The 21,522-nt window shown below is 38.7% G+C and overlaps 1 protein-coding gene across 1 annotated transcript; it reads left to right on the top strand.

Moving 5' to 3' along the window:
* The first annotated feature begins 16,137 nt into the window (after nucleotides 1-16,137).
* On the top strand, nucleotides 16,138-20,697 carry LOC311306053 (legumain). The gene is made up of 11 exons (XM_084434231.1): nucleotides 16,138-16,202; nucleotides 16,576-16,664; nucleotides 16,805-16,902; nucleotides 17,180-17,261; nucleotides 17,418-17,488; nucleotides 18,103-18,178; nucleotides 18,850-18,912; nucleotides 19,515-19,581; nucleotides 19,755-19,873; nucleotides 19,982-20,068; nucleotides 20,233-20,697. The coding sequence occupies exons 2-11, from the start codon at nucleotides 16,599-16,601 to the stop codon at nucleotides 20,272-20,274; spliced, it is 771 nt and encodes a 256-aa protein (XP_084290357.1). The 5' UTR covers nucleotides 16,138-16,202; nucleotides 16,576-16,598; the 3' UTR covers nucleotides 20,275-20,697.
* Nucleotides 20,698-21,522: the final 825 nt, after the last annotated feature.

Below are 21,522 nucleotides of genomic sequence, written 5' to 3'. Positions count from 1 at the left end.
AGTAAATGCATGAGTTTATAAAATTATAAATGGGCTATTTTCCCCTTTCATTGTGACGCAAAAATTATTTGGGGCATGTAGTAAAAATAGACAAGTATTTACTTGTTGGCCTCCATATATTTCTTAATATTACAGTAGTAATGCACTTAATTGGCTAGTATGTTGGCTTCTTCTTTTATCAGGTGTAATCCTTCTGGAGCCAGAAGAAGTGTGAGCTAAGTCAAAATGAAACACAAAAACATTCTCCAGCAATGTAATTTAGTATTTAATGTAGCCTAATTTAGTTTTCTATACATAGCCAATAGAAAGAAGGCTGAGGCCCGTAAAACAGGTGGGGGTCCACCTCCACCTTCCCCCACCCCAGCTGCCCAGGAGCTGGCACTGTCCCTTAATAAAGGGTGACCTGTGGTCGATGGGGTTCCAGGGGCAGTTCATCGGACTCAGCAAAACTTTTCACTGTTTTTGTCAGTGTTTTAATAAAGAAAATCATCAACACTGTCACCATTTTAAAAAGGCATTTTGAATGCATTTTACAGTCATTGATTTACTTGTGCAGTATGCATGCTGCTTTGACTGCATATGCTGTATACTGTAATCTTATTACTAGTACTCTTAGATGTTCCTAATGTCCTTCTTTATTAGTTGTATTTGTTTAAGAATATTGAGTATTGAATATGCATGATTATATTATTGGTTTAATTATCTTGCAGTTGCTGATGGCCACATTGTATTATTGGATCCTCCTGCAACACCACACTCTGTCACAGTTGTGAGTGATTATTGTCTTTAGGTTTCTGTTTGCTAGACCAAGCATTCCTTATTAAGACACCTAACCCCAGCTGCTCCAAGACACCTAACCCCAGCTGCTCCCGACGAGCTGGATGGCGCCTTGCATGGCTGACACCGCCGTCGGTGTATGAATGAGTGAGTGAATGGGTGAATGTGAGGCTATGTAAAGCGCTTTGGTGGCCATAGGTCTATGAAAGCGCTATATAAATGCAGTCCATTTTACCATTTATTTTTACTGTAGGATGATGATGAAGAGACCACTTCTGCTGTGACAGAAACAGAAAATGTGGGGAGGCCCATAGAGGTATGATGCATAGAATGCATTCCCCCTTTTTTGCATAAGAGAATAAATAAATTGTCATTGTCATTTTACAGAATATGGCAGGAGATTTTTTTAGAACCAGTGGATTAATTTAATTTTCTCTGGAAATGCGCCGACACAACTTCCCAAAGTTTTGCATGTCTGCGGCAAACATTTCACCGACGACTGTTCCCTCAACTTGGGTCAATACAGAGCTGGGCTTGCTGAACGTCTGAAACTAAAGTCTGGATCAGTACCAACTCTCTTTGGCTCAGCTACACACCTCGGACAAGCAAGTCAACTAATGATATATAAGTGTGTTGCTTGTTTACTGTTTATGGTAACCTAGCTTGTTACACGTAGAATGTGGACACACACACTGTAACGCGAGTGTTGTACACTTCTTTGTTATTTGGATAACCGTTTTCCTGTTGGTTATATGGTGCGCGCGATATCCGCATTTCAATAAGATAAATTACAGACGTTACAGATCTCTGTACTAGAACATCTAGGCAAAATAAACAGTTTTCCCCCAATGCTCTATATATAAATAAATATATATATATATATATATATATATATATATTTATATATATTTATATATTTATATACTTTTATATATATATATATATTACTTTTAATATATATGAAATATAAATTATGTAAACAAATAAATTATGTAATATCATTTTGTCGTTTCATAGATCTAATTTGAAGTATTATTGTTATTCACTAAAGTACCGTATCCAGACATAATATTTTAAACTAACCATTCGGAAACGTCCTGCTGGTGCCGCTGAGTTGCAACTTCTTCATCCGTTGCTTCTCCATCTGGATCCGATTCTGGGTCGAACTGAAATGCTTGAACGACTGCGTGTCTTCGTGCCATTGCAATACATCCAACGTAAACATGTTCCTGCAAGATGGTCAAGGCCACACCCAGCCTCCATCTTGCGCCGCCTTTCTACTCCTCATTAACATTTAAAGCTACAGACACCGAAACGGCCCGTCTAAAGGAAGCTCATTCTGGGACTGGCTTGTAGTGGCTATAATTCTGCACCAAGGCTGAATTTTTGGAAAAAGATTTCAGATACAGTACTAGGGACCACTAATGCCTATATTAAAGCCTACAAAAAGTAGCATGTCATGGGACCTTTAACATAGTCTCCTTCATTGACTGAAGGAGCTTTAATGGGAATGTGGGTTCCATCAATGCACCCAATCACATTTGGGAACCCTGAAATTGAAAGTTATATAATTAGAAACATTTAAAATTATTGTGACTGTATACAGTATGAATAAATTAAGTAGTGCTATGTAACTAAAATGGTCTTTCATAGAATATCATAGAATGGACAAACCCGCCACTCTGTGGAATTCCTCTTTAATGACCCTCAGTGGTTTATGGCCAGGGAACTGCACAAAAGTGTGTAGGACCCGTTTGAGTGCAATGCATACTGTACGAACAGCCCTACACACAGTTGCCTTTCCCACATGCTCTGCATCGCCTATTGTGTACAAAAATACCCCGTCGCAAAAAAGTTAAATAAATGGAGTTAAATATTTAACTCCATTATCTTCATTTAATAAATTAACGATTCTTTTGAAAAACGGTAAATATTCATTTGGATACGAAAACACATCGATACGTGGTCGTATCACCCTCATGGCGGAAAAGATTTCCACAGGAGACTTCCACATCCACTGGATCGTCTTCAAAAGGGCACGCCATGCTCCGTCACCTCTCTGAAACAAACTAACCCTGGAACATAACCTGCTACCGAGCAGGTTATCTTCAGAGAGTAAGTTCCTATGGTTACATACATACCCAGAAAGTTACCTCCGTTTTTGGAACCGAAAGTTGAGGTTATCCACTAACTTACCCTTAAACTTAACCTGGTATGTCACATAACCTTTTTGATCATTGTTTGCTTCATAAATATATTGGTTAAACCTTTAATAAAAGACCTCATTAAGCATACTCTTGCAGTGTCCTTTTGTTACAAGGTGTAAACCAATGGGTGTTGTGTAGCCTTTTGGCTATAAAGGTGAAAAGGAATTAGAGCTGGGATAGACGGAAAGGAGATTTTTCACATTCATTCATTCATTCATTCATTCATTCATTCATTCAATCATTTATTTATTTATTTATTTATTTATTTATTTATTTATTTATTTATTTATTTATTTATTTATTTATTTATTTATTTATTTGTTTGTTTGTTTGTTTGTTTGTTTGTTTGTTTGTGTTACATCATTTGTTACTCCCTCTTTAAACCCCCTAGACTAAATTGGGAACATAACAACACACACACCAAATGTTAAAACCACACCTATGTATAGCATACAACAATTTATGAACGTATAGAATTTATAAATGACTTGTAACTCAATTAAAACATTCATAAACATTCATAAAATGTTAGCATAAAACGTATTAATCAAATTAATCATTTATGAATGTATAGTCATATTTTGTAAATAATTAGTTCATCATTTACTAATAACGTTTAAGGGGACTTATAACTGAACATTATTATAAAGTGTTACCCAAACAAATAAACAAATACAGTACATGTAGGAGGGAAGAGGTGGGGAAAGAATTAAGGATCAGGGGCCGTATTCACAAAGAATTTTAAGGCTGAAAGTAGCTCCTAACTGAATTTAGGAGCAACTCCTAAAAAATAATGGGCGTGTCACTCATAACTTTAGGACTCCTCATTTTTTTGACTAAGAGTAATTCACGAAGCATTTAAGCACTAAAAGTAGCACCTAAGCCTGGGACAGCTTAAAAGAAGTCGAGAGGACTCCTAACTCACTAAGACCTATTCACAAACCGCTTTTTGTGGCATTTCACGGTGCGATGTTTTGAAATGCGTATGCGGCGGCTACAGGAGCTTCCAATCGCGAGGGAACAATTTTGCATTGTAGGCATAACTAGGGATGCAATAACGCCACCAACAACAACCAAAACTAGGCTACTCATTGCATGTTAACTAATTGTAACCTATCATTGTGAATCAAATTAAAATGTTCTTCTCTTTGCAAACGTAGGCAGAGGCATATAGTGACAGATTAATTCAATAATGTTGCAAAGATATTGCATCAATCCAAATGTTTCATTAGGCTACTAGGCTATTTGTTTTGCCTCACTCTTTATTCATTTAGGCTATTTATTCAGTTATTCATCATCTTCCGTCCTTCGCACTACTTGTGTAGCGCACGCATTCTCAGACCTGTCACCTGTCACTCATCATCGTAGGGGAGGTGTTTGGAATCATTCCCGCGTTACAATCATCAGCCAATCAAGGTGGTCACTTCAGTCAAGCTCGTGCATGAGTAATGACGTCATCCTCTTAGTTTAGGAGTTGTCATTTTTCTTTACTAAGAGTAGGTCTGAAAGGCGTTGTGAATAACTTTTAAGAGAAAACTCCTAGCTAAAATCTTTTAGTGTGATTTAGGAGTACTCCTAGTGGTAAGATAAAATGCTTTGTGACCCCAGAGGAAAAGTTTAGATTATTCTGAAATTATGATGTTTTTAACATTTTATAGAGGGTTCACCCAACTAAAATGTCTTCCATGGAAATGGAACGTGAGCACGCCAAGAAAATGAGTGCATCCAGGAATGAGGAGGAGGAACACCCTGTTCCTCTCGTACAAGGCAGTGTAGCACAGTACTTCAGAGGAGGTAGACCCACCCTAACCCAAGAGAGATTTGACAAGTTGATCCTTAACTTCATCATTCAATGATTGCATCCACTTCACACTGTGGAGAGACCAGAATACAGATTTATTCAGAGAGATTTTACCCTCTATGCATTTGATGTCCAGGAGAACATTGGGAAGAATGCTTGAGGATGAGTATACATCAATGAAAAGCACACTGTCTATGATTTTGTCCAAACAGAACCATGTATGTACCACAACAGATGGGTGGTCGTCAAACAACAGAAGCTTCCTTGGGGTGACTATCCACTGGATAAACCTAGAAACATTAAGCATCTGCTCTGGGGCATTAGTCTGTCGCAGGATCATAGGGCACCACACATATGTTGTTTTAGCTGAGATGTTGCAAGACGTGCACAGAGATTTCAACATAAAAGACAAGGTTACTGTTACAACTACAGATAATGGTTCAAATTTTGTGAAGGCTTTCAATGTCTGTGCAGCAGTTCAAAGAACCATTCAAGACAGAGAAGAGGAGGATGAGGAAGAAGAGGAGGATCACACTGTCTTCATAAATGTCACAGATATTTTTAATAAAACAGAAGAAGACTACAGTCTCCCACTTCATCAGCGATGCACCTGCCACACCCTCAACCTGGTTGCAACGAGAGACATTGAGGGTGCTTTGACCCAATCACAGGCCTTTAAAAAAGTATCAAGATCAACAATTGGCAAATGCCAGGGACTGTGGAACAAGCAACACAGAAGCACACAAGCTTCAGACATTATCAAAGACAAGCTAGGGGGCCAGCTGATAGTTCCCAGTCCAACAAGGTGGAACTCCACTTACCATGCCATGGAGCGCTTGAATACCTGTATCCTGACAAAAGAACAAGACCTCTAGGAGACCTGTGAGAAGCTTCTGGTGACTCACTTCAAAGCAACAGAACTCACTTTCATACAGGAGTATGTTCAGGTAAATATTACCTTTATTTTGATATGTACTTAAGTTAACCGGTGTTCATGCTGTAATCCATGTATCTGTCTGAACATAAAGGCAACCACATACCTCTAACTGAGCTTAGTGTAGGGAATTTTTTCCCCAGGTTGTTAACTGAATGTTAAACAACTACTACTTATTAGAATGATGATGATTATAAATAAGAAAACTTATATTATTATTACTTTTGAGTAATTGTTATTTATTCCTTGTCTTTCCTGTGCATCTTTAAGGTTATGGCGCCTCTGGCCAAGGCCCTTGACGTACTACAATCAGATAAAATGGCCTACACAGGAGTGTTGGGGCCAACAATCTCAATTCGCCTCAATAGAATGGAGCAGATGAAGCATGAGGCAAACATGCATCACTGTAACTCACTGGTAGTTCAATCATCAATGGGGTGAAGAGGAAGTTTGGATACATTTTTCAAGATACAAGGTTGCTCGTAGCCTCTGCAGCTCATCCTATGTTCAGATTGGGGTACATCCCCAGTGGAAAGAAGGCTGATGTTGTGTCAAACCTGAAAGCAGAAATTAACCTGCTTCAAACTCAGTACCCAGATGATCACATGCAGACAGATGGCGAGGACCCAACTGATGATGGCGATGAAATAACTGGATACTTCCCTTCACTCAGAACAAGAACATTTCTAAATGAAGTGGACAGCTACTTGCAATCACCCGAAACCAACCTTGTCAATGCATTCCAAAACCTGCAGATGATGAAGATCTTCCTGAAGTACAACACAGGAGTTCCTGCTAGTGCAGCTTGTGAACGACTCTTTAGTGTAGGAAAAGACATTTTCCGACCAAAGAGAAACCGTCTTTCCGATGCAAAGTTTTGAAAAGCTTCTATTGTGTCGCGTGAATAAACACCTCTTGTTAAAAAGCTTGGGGTCCAGCCTGGCCACCTCTTGATATGTGGTGGCAGAAACTTGTTTCCATGGAGAGAGATAGATATCTTTCACACACACACACACACACACACGCGCACACACGCACACACAAACAAACAAACAAACAAACAAACAAACACACAAACCAAATGTTATTTAGAGGACATGTTTTTTTGGGTTTTTTTTTGCCATGTTGGTACTGTTTGGAGCAGGTCTTAATTCTTTTGCTACAGTGGTTTGAGCTGAGTTGAGTTTTAAATTAACTTACAGTTAGTCCTGCAAATAAGTCTAAATTGTGCATACCCAGGCAAACACATGTGCATATGCATACATACACATAAAGATGAATACACACACACTCTCGACACCTGGTTTTGTTATTATGTGGATCACGTTTTTTGTTTGTTAGTTTTTGTTGCCAAATTGGTTTGGAACAGTTGTTGAATAAACAATTGAACTGAACAATTATGCTTGCCTATCTGTTTGACTTACAGATTTACATTTAGTCATTTAGCAGACGCTTTTGTCCAAAGCGACTTACAAATTAGGACTAAATTAAGCGAGTCATCATGAAGAGGCAAAAAACAACGCAAGAAGTGCTCAAAATACGAAGTTCAGGCATTTTTCAGAGATGGGTTTTCAGTTGTCTTTTGAATGTTGCCAGGGATTCTGCATTCCGGATGAGGGTGAGGAGAGCATCACCAGCATGGAACTGTGAATGAGAATGTTCTGGAAAGTGATTTTGTGGCTCTCTGTGATGGAACCACGAGACGTCGCTCGTTGACCGATCGTAGGCTTCTGGTAGGGATGTAGGCTCGTAGGAGTGAGTGAAAGTAGGAGGGAGCTGAGCCTGTGGTAGATCTGTAAGCAAGCGTCAATGCCTTGAACTTGATGCGAGCAGCGAGAGGTAGCCAGTACAGAGAGATGAACAGAGGAGTGACGTGGGCTCTTTTGGGCTTGTTGAAGACAAGACGAGCTGCAGCATTCTGAATCATTTGTAGAGGTTTAGTTGCACATGATGGAAGTCCAGCCAGAAGAGCATTGCAGTAATCAAGCCTAGAGATGACCAGGGCCTGGACGAGAAGTTGTGTTGCATGCTCAGTTAGGAAAGGCCTTATCTTCCTGATGTTGTGCAGTGCAAACCTGCATGATTGAACTTGGTCATCAAATATTACTCCAAGATTTCTGACCGACCTTGATGGGGTGATTGATGATGAATCTAGCTGGATAGTGAAGTCGTGTTGTAGAGACGGATTGGCAGGGAGGACGAGAAGCTCAGTCTTTGCCAGGTTGAGCTGCAGGTGATGTTCCTTCATCCATGTCGAGATGTCCGCCAGACAGCTTGAGATCCGTGCAGCTACTGTGGCATCCTCTGGTTGAAATGAGAGGAAGAGCTGTGTGTCATCAGCATAGCAGTGGTAGGAGAAACCATGTGCCTGTATGATGTGTCCCAGTGACGTGGTGTAAATGGAGAAGAGCAAGGGTCCAAGAACTGAACCTTGAGGAACCCCTGTGGTCAGCTGATGTGCTTTGGATACCTCGCCTCTCCATGCGACCCTGAAAGACCTACCTGTGAGATAGGACTCAAACCAGTGGAGGGAAGTTCCTGTGATGCCCAGTGATGAGAGGCTGGACATAAGGATCTGATGATTCACAGTGTCGAAGGCAGCAGACAGATCCAGGAGAATGAGAACTGAGGATTTGGAAGCAGCTTAATTTGGGAGGATCTGGAAGATTTATTGATCACTGAGATAGCATTGATTTGGAATGAAGTTGGTTCAATATAAAAATGTAATTTAAAAAAAAATAGCTTAGATGTAGTGAACTACTTTTGCCATGTTCCTGTAGCTTAGCTTGCTACATTTTCCAGGGTGGTAGCTTCAGTGTAGTGAAGCTTCATTTAATGTAGAGTAACTGCTAGCTTAGCTCAATACATGTTCCAAGTAGCTTGCCCAACACTGCAAACAGCTGTGATTATTACAGTACTAGATTGATTTTCAGAGTTTCCACATCACTAAACAGATGAAACAATGCTGGCTACTTGTGTTCGGTTCTGTTGTTGACTCGCACACTGAATCTCACTGTTATTTTAACCAGCCAACATTTGTATGTGGGGCCCATATGGGTATTAAATGGGCTGGAAAAATGGGCCTTATATAGGACTGTCCGCAGGTTTCTTTATGGTCCCACACCAACTGCCCACATGGATTTTATGCATGATTGCACTTGCCACTAGGTGGGCCCCAACTGGGCAACATGCACAAGACCCATTTCGGTCCCAGCTTTAAGTGTTATGTGGGTACTACATGGGGACTACATGGGCTTTAAATATGGGTTATAAGTGGGATTGTCCATGGGTTCCATGTTGGCCCCTTGTCAATTGCCCATGTAGATTATATGTAGGATTTCACTGGGTGTTAGTAGGGCCCAAGTACCCAGCCTGTATGTGGGGCCCATATGATGAAATGGGCTGAAAAATGGGCCCCATGTAGGATTGTCCGCGGGTTCCATAATGGCCCCATGTTAATTGCCCAGATGGATTTCATGTAGGATTGCACTTGGTACTAGGTGGGACCCAAGTGGGCAAAATGCACAAGACCCATCTCTGTCCCAGCTTTAAGAAGCAGCGGCTAAAACGAGCGCTTGCCATAGACATGTCATGTTAAAATACCAAGTATAATGTTATTCTCATGATGTCTGAAAAAAATCATGAAGGGAAATTGACGGCTCATCCAGTCAAACTGACGGATTAGCTTTATTTGTAGGGCAACCTTATGATTTGAAATTATTAGTTTCAGCCTTTCTGGATGGAAGTTCCCCAAACCGGAAGTGCCACGCATAATTCAAAACGCAGTAAGGTGGACACAGTAAAGGTTGTGAAATAATTGCCTAAAATTAACTCTGGTGGTGCTGCAAGGATATTGCACAACGCCAATGACCGACCTTCTCGTCTGAGCTGCCTCAGTGCTCGTGTCAAACAGTAGCCTAACTGCTGAGCGCGAATCTTAGCGCGACACTTAACAGTCATAAAGTGTGAGATAAGATAGCCTAACTAGCTAAACACATAGCTTTACAATAGAAACAGAAATAATCAGGGATGCAAACTATTAAACTATTATCTAACTGTGCCATTTTAATTGAAAATAAGCCTATATCATTTGCGATTCATGTAATGTAATTCATAACTGTCAAGGGACAAGAAACACAGAAACATTAATATTTATCATATTAGGTATAAGATTAATAAGGAATGTGCACATATTGTGAATGGATTTAATAATTTACTTAGTAGCTTTCCTGATAGCCTTCAGTAAATTCAATGTAAGAATTTTCACTTCACTAAGAATATGATTCATAAAACATACATTCTATCTCAGCCTATGTTTATTTCTTCACTGGCACAGATGAAAATGAAAACACTGTCTTAATCAAAGATCAGCTTTGCCGAGGGATAAGATACAGGCCGAGATTTATAAGCTGATTTCTTCATGTGCACCAAAAAAAAATCCCCTAAAGGACAAAAATGTCAGATATTTTAAATACATTTTGTCCCGATAACATAAGGTTTACCAGGACTATATACACACGTGTTTTATTGGGTCTTTCCACAGATATTGTCTTTATACTGTAAAAACTGCATATTCTGTCTCCTAACCCTAAACCTGACCATCACAGAACACTTTCAGCATTAAAAAAAAAAAAAAAAAAACATCATTCTTTATTATTTATAAGCTGTTTTCCTCAAACATACACATTTGCAATCATTAAGTGCATTCCATTTTCACAATCTACTCAATAAATTACTAAAGAAACAAGGTATGATTCAGGAGTTCAAACGAGTGATTCATTGGTCATGAATGTGGGACAGGATCTCATCGGACACTTGATGATTTGGTCATTTTCATTCAGCAAAATATAATGATTTTAACAGTTATAGGTGAAATGAATAATATTTTCTCATCAGAACTTGTTTTTTGTTGGCGTCAATGTCTGTATCATTTTGATGTTTCAAGAGTTTAAATGAACCCTCGATCTTTATGACCACTGGATGATCATCTGAACAAGACAAAGGAAAATCCAGGAAAAAGGAAAAGACTTCCAGTTTAATGTTTAATTCATAAGCTGAATTTAAATTTGTGCATTCTGTAATGTATTTAATCAGTCTCCAGCCTCACATGGATTGAACATTTACCTTCACATTAAGGTCAAAACGATTGTTCCCTATACTTAAAAATGCATGTGACACTGTACTGTACTGACACCTGATAATTTACTCACCCCCATTTTATCCAAGACGTCCATGTCTTTCTTTCTTCAGTCGAAAAAAAAAATTAAGGTTTTTGAGGAAAACATTCCAGGATTTTCTCCATATAATGGACTTCAATGGCAACCAACCATTCAAATGTTCAAAGAAGGTTCAAATGTCTGTCTCAATGCAGCTTCAAAGTCTCGACACAATCCCATTTGAGAAATAAGGGTCTTATCCAGCGAAACGATTTGAAACGAAACTATTCATCAATGAATTTTGAAAAAAAAATTGTACACAACTGTTTTCAACATTGAAAATAATGAATAATGAATGTTTTTTGAGCATAAAATCATCATATTAGAATGATTTCTGAAGGATCATGTGACACTGAAGACTGGAGTAATGATGTTGAAAATTCAGCTTTGATCACAGGAATAAATTACATTTTAGAATATATTAAAATAGAAAACAGTCATTTTAAATTGTCATAATATTTCACAATAATATTGTTTTTTATCAAATAAATGCAGCCTTGGTGAGCAGAAGAGACTTCTTTTAAAAACATAAAAATCGTACCGATCTAAAACAGTAGTGTACACACATATATATATATATATATATATATATTATATATATATATAGAGAGAGAGAGAGAGAGAGAGAGAGAGAGAGAGAGAGAGAGAGAGAGAGAGAGAGAGAGAGAAATGATGACTGACGGGACTGAACGTATAGGATCCTCATGAACCAACATTTAGAACTTCATCAATTGCGAGTTTATATCACACAATTCTGAGAAAAAAGTCAGAATTGTGAGATAAAAAGTTTACCTTTTTATTTTGGAACAAGCTTCCATAGTATACAGTATCATTGATTTGCTGTGTTTATGTCAGGGTTTTTGCAGGTTGAAGACGAGGAGACAGGATTTCAATACATCTGGTTTATTCCCAAACACAGACTACATGAACACTCAACACTATCTTGACAATACAACGACCGACAAAGACTGAAGGAACACACAGGGCTTAAATACACAAGGAAACAGATCAGGGAAATTAGACACAGCTGGGGCAAAACAAACGAGATAACTAAACGAGGTGATTAACAAGGTACAGGTGAGACAAGTGAATTGAAAACAAAGACAACACAGTCCAAACATGAACGGAAACGTGACAGTACTCCCCCCCTCCCCGAAGGCGCGTCCTCACGCCGTATAACATCCAAAGGGTAGGGAGGGTGGGCGCCCTGAAGGCAGATGAAGGGCGGAGCTGGCTGCTCGGGGAACCAGGGCAGAACAGGCTGTGGGGCTTGACCACGACAGAGCTGTCGGACCCTCAGGCGTCCATGGCGGAGAAGACCCTTCGGGCGGCCATGACGGTGAAGACCCTTCAGGTGACCAAGGCGGTGACGACCCTTTGGGTGGCCATGGCGGAGAAGACCCTTTGGGTGACCATGGCGGTGAGGACCCTTCGGACGGCCATGGCGAAGAGGACTTATAGCCCCCCCAAAAAAAATTTCCTTGGGGAAATTATCAGGTTTTGACACTGGACTGGATGAGGCAGGGGCCGAAAGCGGCTCTGGGCAGGACAGGACCAGTGACGAAGGTGGCTCTGGGCTGGACAGGACCAGCCGCGAAGAGGGCTCTGAGCTGGACAGGACCAGCGGTGAAAACGCCTTTGGAAAGACTGGCTCTGGCTCTTGCTCGAAGACTGGCTCTGGCTCTCGCTCGAAGACTGGCTCTGGCTCTTGCTTGAAGACTGGCTCTGGCTCTCGCTCGAAGACTGGCTCTGGCTCTCGCTCGAAGACTGGCTCTGGCTCTTGCTTGAAGACTGGCTCTGGCTCTCGCTCGAAGACTGGCTCTGGTTCCTGCTCGACAGGGCAGCCAACCCCCCGACTAGGAACAAGACTCGGAACTGGATCTGGCCTCTCTGGGCAAACCACTGTCTCAGGCTCGGCGGGCATGACGCGAACTGCCTTGGCTTCGGCAGATCTGGCATGAAGTGCGGGCTCGGCTGGACTCGGAACTGGACTCGAAACTGGATCTGGCCTCTCTAGGCCAACAACTGGCTCAGGCTCAGCGGGTATGACGCTCTCAATCTCAGGCGCGGCGGGCATGACGCGAACTGCCTTAGCTTCGGCAGATCTGGCATGAAGTGCAGGCTCGGCTGGACTGGCATGAAGTGCAGGCTCGGCTGGACTGGCGTGAAGTGCAGGCTCGGCTGGACTGGCATGATGCAACAGATCACGGCTATACCGAGCCAAAGCCGCGATCTGTCCAGTGAGCTCCCAGCTCATGATGTGGTCGGTCGTTCTGTCAGGGTTTTTGCAGGTTGAAGACGAGGAGACAGGATTTCAATACATCTGGTTTATTCCCAAACACAGATTACATGAACACTCAACACTATCTTGACAATACAACGACCAACAAAGACTGAAGGAACACACAGGGCTTAAATACACAAGGAAACAGATCAGGGAAATTAGACACAGCTGGGGCAAAACAAACGAGATAACTAAACGACGTGATTAACAAGGCACAGGTGAGACAGGTGAATAGAAGAATGCTCCTTCGGAGTTAATCGCCATTAAACAAGAAGAAGAAGAAGAAGAAGGTGAATAGAAGACAAAGACAACACAGTCCAAACATGAACGGAAATGTGACAGTTTAATTGTTGTATCATTCCAGCATCATGGTTTACTGTAATCATATTGTTGTCTCCTTGTGTTTCTGAGCCATTGAAAGGTTGAGAATTATAGGTTATCTTCCGAATAATGTATCTGAACCAAGCTATTTACAGCAGCTGAATATATTTGACACACAGCTTAACCAAGTTTTCTCCAGCTCTTCACCAAGTTGAATATAGCTGATTCAATCCTGAATATTGATAAAATGAGCATGCAAGCATTGAAAAGATGCATTTGTGCTAGTTTTACACCAGCAAACCACTGCTGGATTCTTGAAAATGGTAAAGTAAGATGGTTTATTATGGAGGTTGATACGGATGTAGTGCCAGAATTTACCACATTTTCATTGGTGAATTGAAGTGAAGCAAAAGACATTGTGAAGAAAATGTTTGGCTTCCACAAAAGACAGTTATTAGAGAGATGATCTGACCTCTGTCTTCTTTCTCAACGTTCATTCAAAATGAGAGAGAGTAGATCATCTGACTGGCTTCCTTCTCTCTCTCAACATTCATCCAAAATGAGGCAAAGATGGAAATCCAGGTCAATATTACCTAGAATGGGGCATTTCTCAAACAAATGTCAGATTTTCATTGGCAACAAAAAAATGCATCCAATAAAAAGTCATTGATCAGGAGATCTGATGTCAAAAATTCCAGAATGAGATTTTCAGTCCAACTCTACAATTATTTTCATTTTAATCAAGGACAGAATATTTACAGGAAATATGTTTCATATAATTTTTCCGTGTTATTTTGAATAAATGATCCAGAATAAGTTATTCTTTCACTGAACCGTCAAATGTTATTTATGGAAACAATCCGCTTCAGCAAGCATGCACTCCATTAGACAGAGAATAATATGCAAATCATTTCCTGTAAATGTTTTAATGAAAATGACTCATCAATGCCTGAGGTAAAACATTATTCCTGTGAGCACATACACTGTATATACAGTATATGCAGTGCCGTCGCAGGTGGGGTGCGAGGCCCTGTGCGAACTTGAAATGCGAGGCCCTGCTCTTTGATGTGGATGCTCAATTGCGCACGACACACGGACGTAGCTGTTCTAGTTCTATTGCACGCATAACCTCGCTGCAATACGTTTTTATCAAGTAAAATAATACAGCATAATCATGCACATAGTCTCAGAGTCAGCTATGACTTTTTGCTATTTATTTCAGAGGGAAAAAAATCAAATGTGCAACGAGCGGCTTTACATCAAGTCAGCTCGAGAATTTTCATGTGAATATATACATAGATCCGCCTATGTTAAAACGTGTATCTTAATGGTCCAGTGGAAGAACTTTCGCCTATCATGTCAGAGGTTTTCGGTTCTAGTCCGCCCTCGGATAGTATTTTTTTCGTATAGTTTTTTCCCTCATCAAAACCGATTATGTTCATCAGTGATTGTATATCAAGCAGGGACACATTTGTGTGCATTATGTTTGGTGATTTCACCAGAACGAAGACAGTATTTGCAACGGATTGAAGCGCACGTCCGAGTGAAGTTAGTGCGGTGTGTGCGCGAGCCACACGAGAAAACACTGTATCCGCCCACTGATCGCAGCGGCAACGAGCACTTTGATCACTTGATTTAAAAAAACATTTCAGCGCTAGATCATCTCTTATTTAAAAAACGAACGAAATGAATGCTCTGCCAGTTAACTGGAGATGTTTTATTTGTAGAATTGTTATATTCGTGCCGCGAGATGTTTTAAAAAGTGGTGGGGACAACAACAAAAAAATATGTAAAAAAAAAAACAAAAACAAAAAAAACAGCAGGATTGCGAGGCCCCCTAGTGGCGCGAGGCCCTGTGCGGTTGCACAGTTCGCACAGTCTATGCGACGGCTCTGAGTATATGCTTCTTATATTTTCACTAAAATAGAAATTCAAGGTGGGAAATCCTTTCTTTCTTTTTTCAAAAGCTAGTTTGTAAGTGCTGTAAGTGTTTTCACACATGATCACTATGTGCAGATCATCAGTAAATGCATTTACATGTAGGTCACTAAACTCTTCATACAGTGAGCACAACAGCAGTCTGTGGGCAGTTTTGTAGACTTGGTCTGAAGATAGTTTCACTGAGTACCACTTTTATAGAAAGCAATTGTAAAAATAAATAAAATACAGTTTATCCGCTGTAACGACAAAAATAAGAACCCTGTTGCAGGAGTTTATTCAAGATGCAGATTGAAGCAGGAAATTAACTTAATGTGAGTGTAATGTGAGTCTTTTCAAAAAAGATTAAAAGTGTAATTTGACACTCAAAAAAAAATGTATCTCAAAAAAATCCTGCATTTGGAGGAGCCTTCGAACTGGGACAACAGCCAATAATACAACAAAACGTATGCATACATTTTGTATTCTTTAACTGTATTCACTACAATTTTTTTTTATTTAATTCATATGTTTTGCTCATACTAGATGACACACGTACTTTTCCCACTTCAACTACTGTCAAAGATTGCATAATATTAAACTGACCCTCCCACCAGCATGAACTCTCCATCCGTGTGTCTCAAATGACAGTAATAAACTGCCTATATAAAGACAGTGATCGTCCGACTAAAAGCAGCAGAACACGACTGGACAGAAACAGAGGAACACCTGACACTCAACACAGGTATGATGACATATGATCCAATCGACATCAATAATCTAAAACCCTAAACACTTTTAGCATTTGTATTTAATTATGAAGACAATTAGGCTAAATAGAAACTTTGAACATTTCTTGACCAGGCAAATTAGTATTTTTAACATCATGGCGATTGATTGACATTTCAGCACTCGATGAACAGAAGCAACACTTCTCTTAAAACTTGAGCTCTTGTTATTTTCACATAAACTTTATAACACATCGCTTACTTACAGCTGTTCTTCTCTGTGCTCTAAAATCATATTATAAATGAGTCATCACAAAAGTACATGTTAGCCAATTAAAATAATTAGAACTTTCAATTTAGTTTTAAAATGTTAGTATTATTATTTTTTAGACTGCTTTGAAAAGGCTCAAGAAATGTCTGGAAAAAAATGGGTTCTCCTCGTCGCCGGCTCAAAGGGCTGGGACAATTACCGACACCAGGTTTGTCTTTTTTATTTATTTTTTAAATTTTCACTAGCAAAGACATATTGCTCATAAGTTCCTCAAGGTGTGCTGAACCACAGTTTGTATATGATGACAGTAAGTGAACATTGAAATCATCTTTTTCGTGTGTGTTTCAGGCCAATGTGTGCTGTGCATATCAGAGAATTAAGCCTCATGGAATTCCTGATGCGCAGATTGTGGTGATGATGTATGATGACATCGCTAACAATACCAAGTGAGTAATTTGCTGAAACTTTTGAGTATCTCTTTTAATGGTTGAACTTGATTTTGTGAACTTGTTTAATGTTATCTGTGTTACTGTATACATATTATCTGCAGCAACATGATGAATTTATAAGGTAATGTACTGTAATACAAGCATTATAAATGTAAATTATTTAAAAGAAAATACAAAAAACTTTGAATTCTGGTGAATGTGTCACAGTCTGTGAAAAACATCTATTGATGGAGCTGATTGCGGTTAACATGTTCCTCTTCTTCTCTGCCTGCAGAAACCCAAAACCGGGAAAGATTATCAGTGTAATCAATCAAGACAACGTGTACACAGGAGTTCCAAAGGACTACACTGGAGAGGTAACATTATTAATATTAAATATTGTGTGTGTGTGCGTGTGTGTGGGAGGAGGGAGGAGGGAGGAGGCGGGGGTGCTTGCTGCTAACATTGTATTTTGACATTTTTTTCTGGAAATCTACCGAGTTGATCAATTATGACAAAATCTGATCTTACAGAAAGTGACCCCAGAGAAATTCCTGGCCGTTCTTCAAGGGGATGAGAGTGCAGGGGGAAAAGTCATAAAAAGGTTTGTAATTGAGAAAAACTTTTTAAATAGTATTTAATTACAGCAGCAGCAGCGTGGCAGATCTATTCAGGCAAGACCAAACATATTAAGTGTCATGTCCATTAACAAACACTCTGAGAGCTGTCATGACAGGACATATCGATTGTTCAGTTTTTGTTTAGACAAAACCATGATCTAGGACCTTTATACATTGTAAAGTCTATCCTCATGGCCTTGTTTTCATCTGCATTAAATTCAGTATGGTGTTGAATCAGACTAAGGTCTATTGAATGGATTTAACCAGTAGAGAGTGAACAGTGATCGCCAACTGCTTTCGGTGCTCAACAGACATGCTTGTGATTGGCTAAAATGCTCAACGCTGTTAAAACATGTTGTAAAAACCTTTCATGAATAGAAACCAAGGTTTCCTAGTACTAAGTACTTCTTAGTCAATGTGTTTGTCATGAACTTATGATGCTCCAACAACTTTCTATTCATTTACATCATGTTAACTACTGGTCAAACATTATGTGGATTTTTAGGATGATAGGATGATATGCTTATTTAAATAATTGTTACGGATCTTCTGCTGCTGTACTTGGAAAATTAATAACCATTATTATTATTTAATGCAGTGGAAGCGATGACGAAATATTCGTCTACATGTCTGGACTAGGAGACCAATACATTTTTAATTTTCCTGAGGCTCAGGTATGTATAAAAATCAGAATAATTGAATGCATGCTTTAATATTGTAATAATGCACATGATGCTGCAGACAATGTAAATATCAGGTAATCTTGCTATCCACAATTCTGTATAAGGTAAAGCAAAAACCCACTAAATTGAGTAAGGCATAATGGATAACACTTTATCATAACTATACTGTAATAAAGTACTTAAAACTATTAGTTTATAGTTAATTCATAGTTTATATATTGTAGTCTCTACATTGATATATTAATAACACATACAAATAGTTCGTCATTTATCTTGACTGAAATAAATCAAAGTATTATTGTTTAATTACTGTAGCTCATATGTAAAGAGTTAGATATAGTTTTTTATGCTTTGTTAGCAACTTATTAACCATAAATAGCTCTCACTTTAGATTAGGTCACTGAAAATTGCAATATTTTGCAAAGGATTTGAAAGTACTTTGTTACTGAGTGTTACCGGCATCATTTACCTTTTTTTAAAGTGATCATCTTAAACTGACACAGTGAACCCTAGAGTTACGGATTTTAGAATTTAGAAGGAGATGTCAGGGGATACAATTCTAAATTCAAGTTTTTGAAGTAGATTAATGAAGACGAAGGACCTGTTTAATGTGAACACCTGCTGACTTCTAGACAATTCATTTTGGTATGTTTTTATGACAGCTTTCTGCCTCTGATCTCATTGAAGCAATCAACACCATGTCCACTAAAAAAAAATTCTCAAAGGTATGTACTGGTCAATTTGATGTAACATTTCCATATCTATTTTTGACAAACAGTCCACAGACTCAGAGACATGTTTTATGATAAATTAAACTTAAAAATAATTTGTAACGCAACAATCATTCCCTCTTTCTCCTCACTTGAGCGGAGGAAAATAGTGTGCATTATCCATATTAATGTGTTTGACAAATATTACGTATGAAACTGATTGACTAAAAGACTTAAATATCTTAAATATAATCAAATGTATACAAATGTCTTTGATGGACTAATTATTAAAATCTTTAAGAAATCCCAGTCTTTAATCGAAAAGAAAATCCAAACCTTGGGCCTCATACACCCGACGCAATTAGACGCTTTAGACCGTGTGCTTATATCGTTAAAATAGGGCCCGTTGTGATTCTTCTTGTTTCTTCTCTTCTACCTATAGCAGGTCCATCTTTCCCAGCAGTCACAACAGAACTGCTTTTACAAATGCAACTGCAAAACTCTCAAAAGGGGCTTAAACAATCTGTAGTTATATAAAACACTTTACCTATCGAGAATTAGTTGGCTGTATTTTAAAATATTTATTACTATTTCCTCTTCATGTGTATGTGCTGCAGATGGCGATATACATGGACAGTGACTTCTCTGGATCAATGTTTAAAACCCTTTCCACTACAATAAATGGTAAGATGAAGATAAGATAAATAGTTACATGAAGATCACATCAAATAGTTCTGCCTTAAAAGTATCAAGAGTTGCATGGGCTCATATACATTGTCTTTATTTAAAGGTTTGTGTCCATTATCATTTTATATATAAAAAAAAAAAACCTGTTCTGACGTGAATCTGTCATCCAGTCTATGCAGTGACTTCATGTGATGAGAATAACAAGAACATTCCCAGTGATCCTGACAAAATCTTGCAAGTCTACCTCTCAGATCAGTTCTCCTCTGCTCTGCTGAAGTTCATTCATTTAGTAAGAGTTTTCTGTCAATGCAAATGGCATTTAAATGTTTATATTCTGATTTAATTGCATTCACAAAGTAATCATGACAAATGTGTGTATTTGTCTTTATATTCACAGAATGACTTCAATTCAGCAACACTCAAGAAACTGTTTGAAGATATCAGCAAACATGCCAAACCCACCTCTTATCAGTTTGGGGAAATGGTATAAAAAATTCTACTTTCATTTAAAAAAAAACTTTCAAGTCATTTCATTATTTTAAATATTTTTTTTATAGGATATGAACACATATATATCTCTATTTAAAGGATTAAAGAATGCTGTACTTTTTTCTAAATTGGATTCTGTCCTTTTTGTTTTTACTTCAGAAAATCAGTCACTCTCCCCTCAGTGAGTTCCTGCAAAACTGAACTCCTACAAGCTGATCTCCTACAAGAAAACATCGCTCTGAGGACGCATGGACATGATGAGATTAATCTGATGACCTTTTGTTCTACTTTCTTGTTTCAGACTTCTGGCTTTATGATTAGAATTAAATTGATTGCAACATTTTTTTAAAGGATTCTTACATAAGTGTCTTATGTTCACTGAGGCTGCATTTGTTTGAATGGAAATAGATCTCAGAACAGCAATATTGTGAAATACTGGATCGTGCACGCCTGCTCTATTACCATTTCTGATCATTTGTTTGACTGATGTTTAATCACTTGTAACTCTTTCCTCTGTTTAAATCATCTAAAAATGTATTCATATATTTTGTGTGTGGACTGCTAACAATACTCTTTTTAAACAAACAAAAAAACAATAAAACTGGGAATGGGGTAAAAATCCAATGATTGTATTTGTTATTTATTATGCATGGATTTGCAACTTTTATTCCACAGTGTCTTACAGTGCATTATTTTAAGGTCTCAGTTTGAACAGTTTTTCCCTGATAACTGAACCCATGACCTTGGCACTGCTGCCATGAGCATGCTCTTTTCATTATAGTCACAGTAAGAGAATGTTGTCATACACATAAAGCTGTTAATCTTAATCTTTTTGGGCCGGCATTATCCATTATCCTGTTCACTATCCAGGTCCTGTAGTGTCCTTTAATAATAATTGTGATCATGGGAGAAACTTTCTCTACCCATTGAAAAGCTAAAAGAATGGCTTGTTTAAAGGATGAGGACGGCACAAACGTCCACATAGAAGAGATTTACTGAGGCAGGTGTTGAAGAACTTGACCGGCCCGCACAAACCTCAGACCTGAACCTCACTGAACACATTTGAGATGGTTATTTATGAGCATGGGTTTTAAAATGACATTGTAGCGTCTGGACCAATCAGACACACACAAATGATTCATTTATTTAATGAATAATCCAGCAAACTCACTCTCCCAACAAAGGCCTATGAAACTTCCCCCAAAACTAATATCACAAATGAAGCTAACACACTGGCAGAACCCGGTTTCATGTTACAGGACACATTGAGACTGATAAGAGTTTTACAACCCAAAGGAATTTCCAGAGAGCTGCGACTCACTTAATTCTTGCTGAGAAGGAGAAATAAACCCTGTTAATCCTATATATTCTATATATAACCACTTGAGAAATGTGTAAACATGTATCTAATTTTCCAATCTCATGATTTTCCGTTTATGTGGTTTGGCT

This window comes from Rutilus rutilus (genome assembly GCF_951802725.1).
Source record: "Rutilus rutilus genome assembly, chromosome: 16".
In the NCBI taxonomy this organism is placed as follows: Eukaryota; Metazoa; Chordata; class Actinopteri; order Cypriniformes; family Leuciscidae; genus Rutilus; species Rutilus rutilus.
This window is presented reverse-complemented; position numbering and strand designations above follow the sequence as displayed.

Excerpts from the sequence above, each read along its gene's own strand:
- LOC311306053 (XM_084434231.1), top strand. The coding sequence starts at position 16,599 with ATGTCTGGAAAAAAATGGGTTCTCCTCGTCGCCGGCTCAAAGGGCTGG. Across the intron at positions 18,913-19,514 it reads CTAAAAAAAAATTCTCAAAG|ATGGCGATATACATGGACAG; the intron begins GTATGTACTGGT and ends TATGTGCTGCAG. Across the intron at positions 19,582-19,754 it reads CCTTTCCACTACAATAAATG|TCTATGCAGTGACTTCATGT; the intron begins GTAAGATGAAGA and ends TCTGTCATCCAG.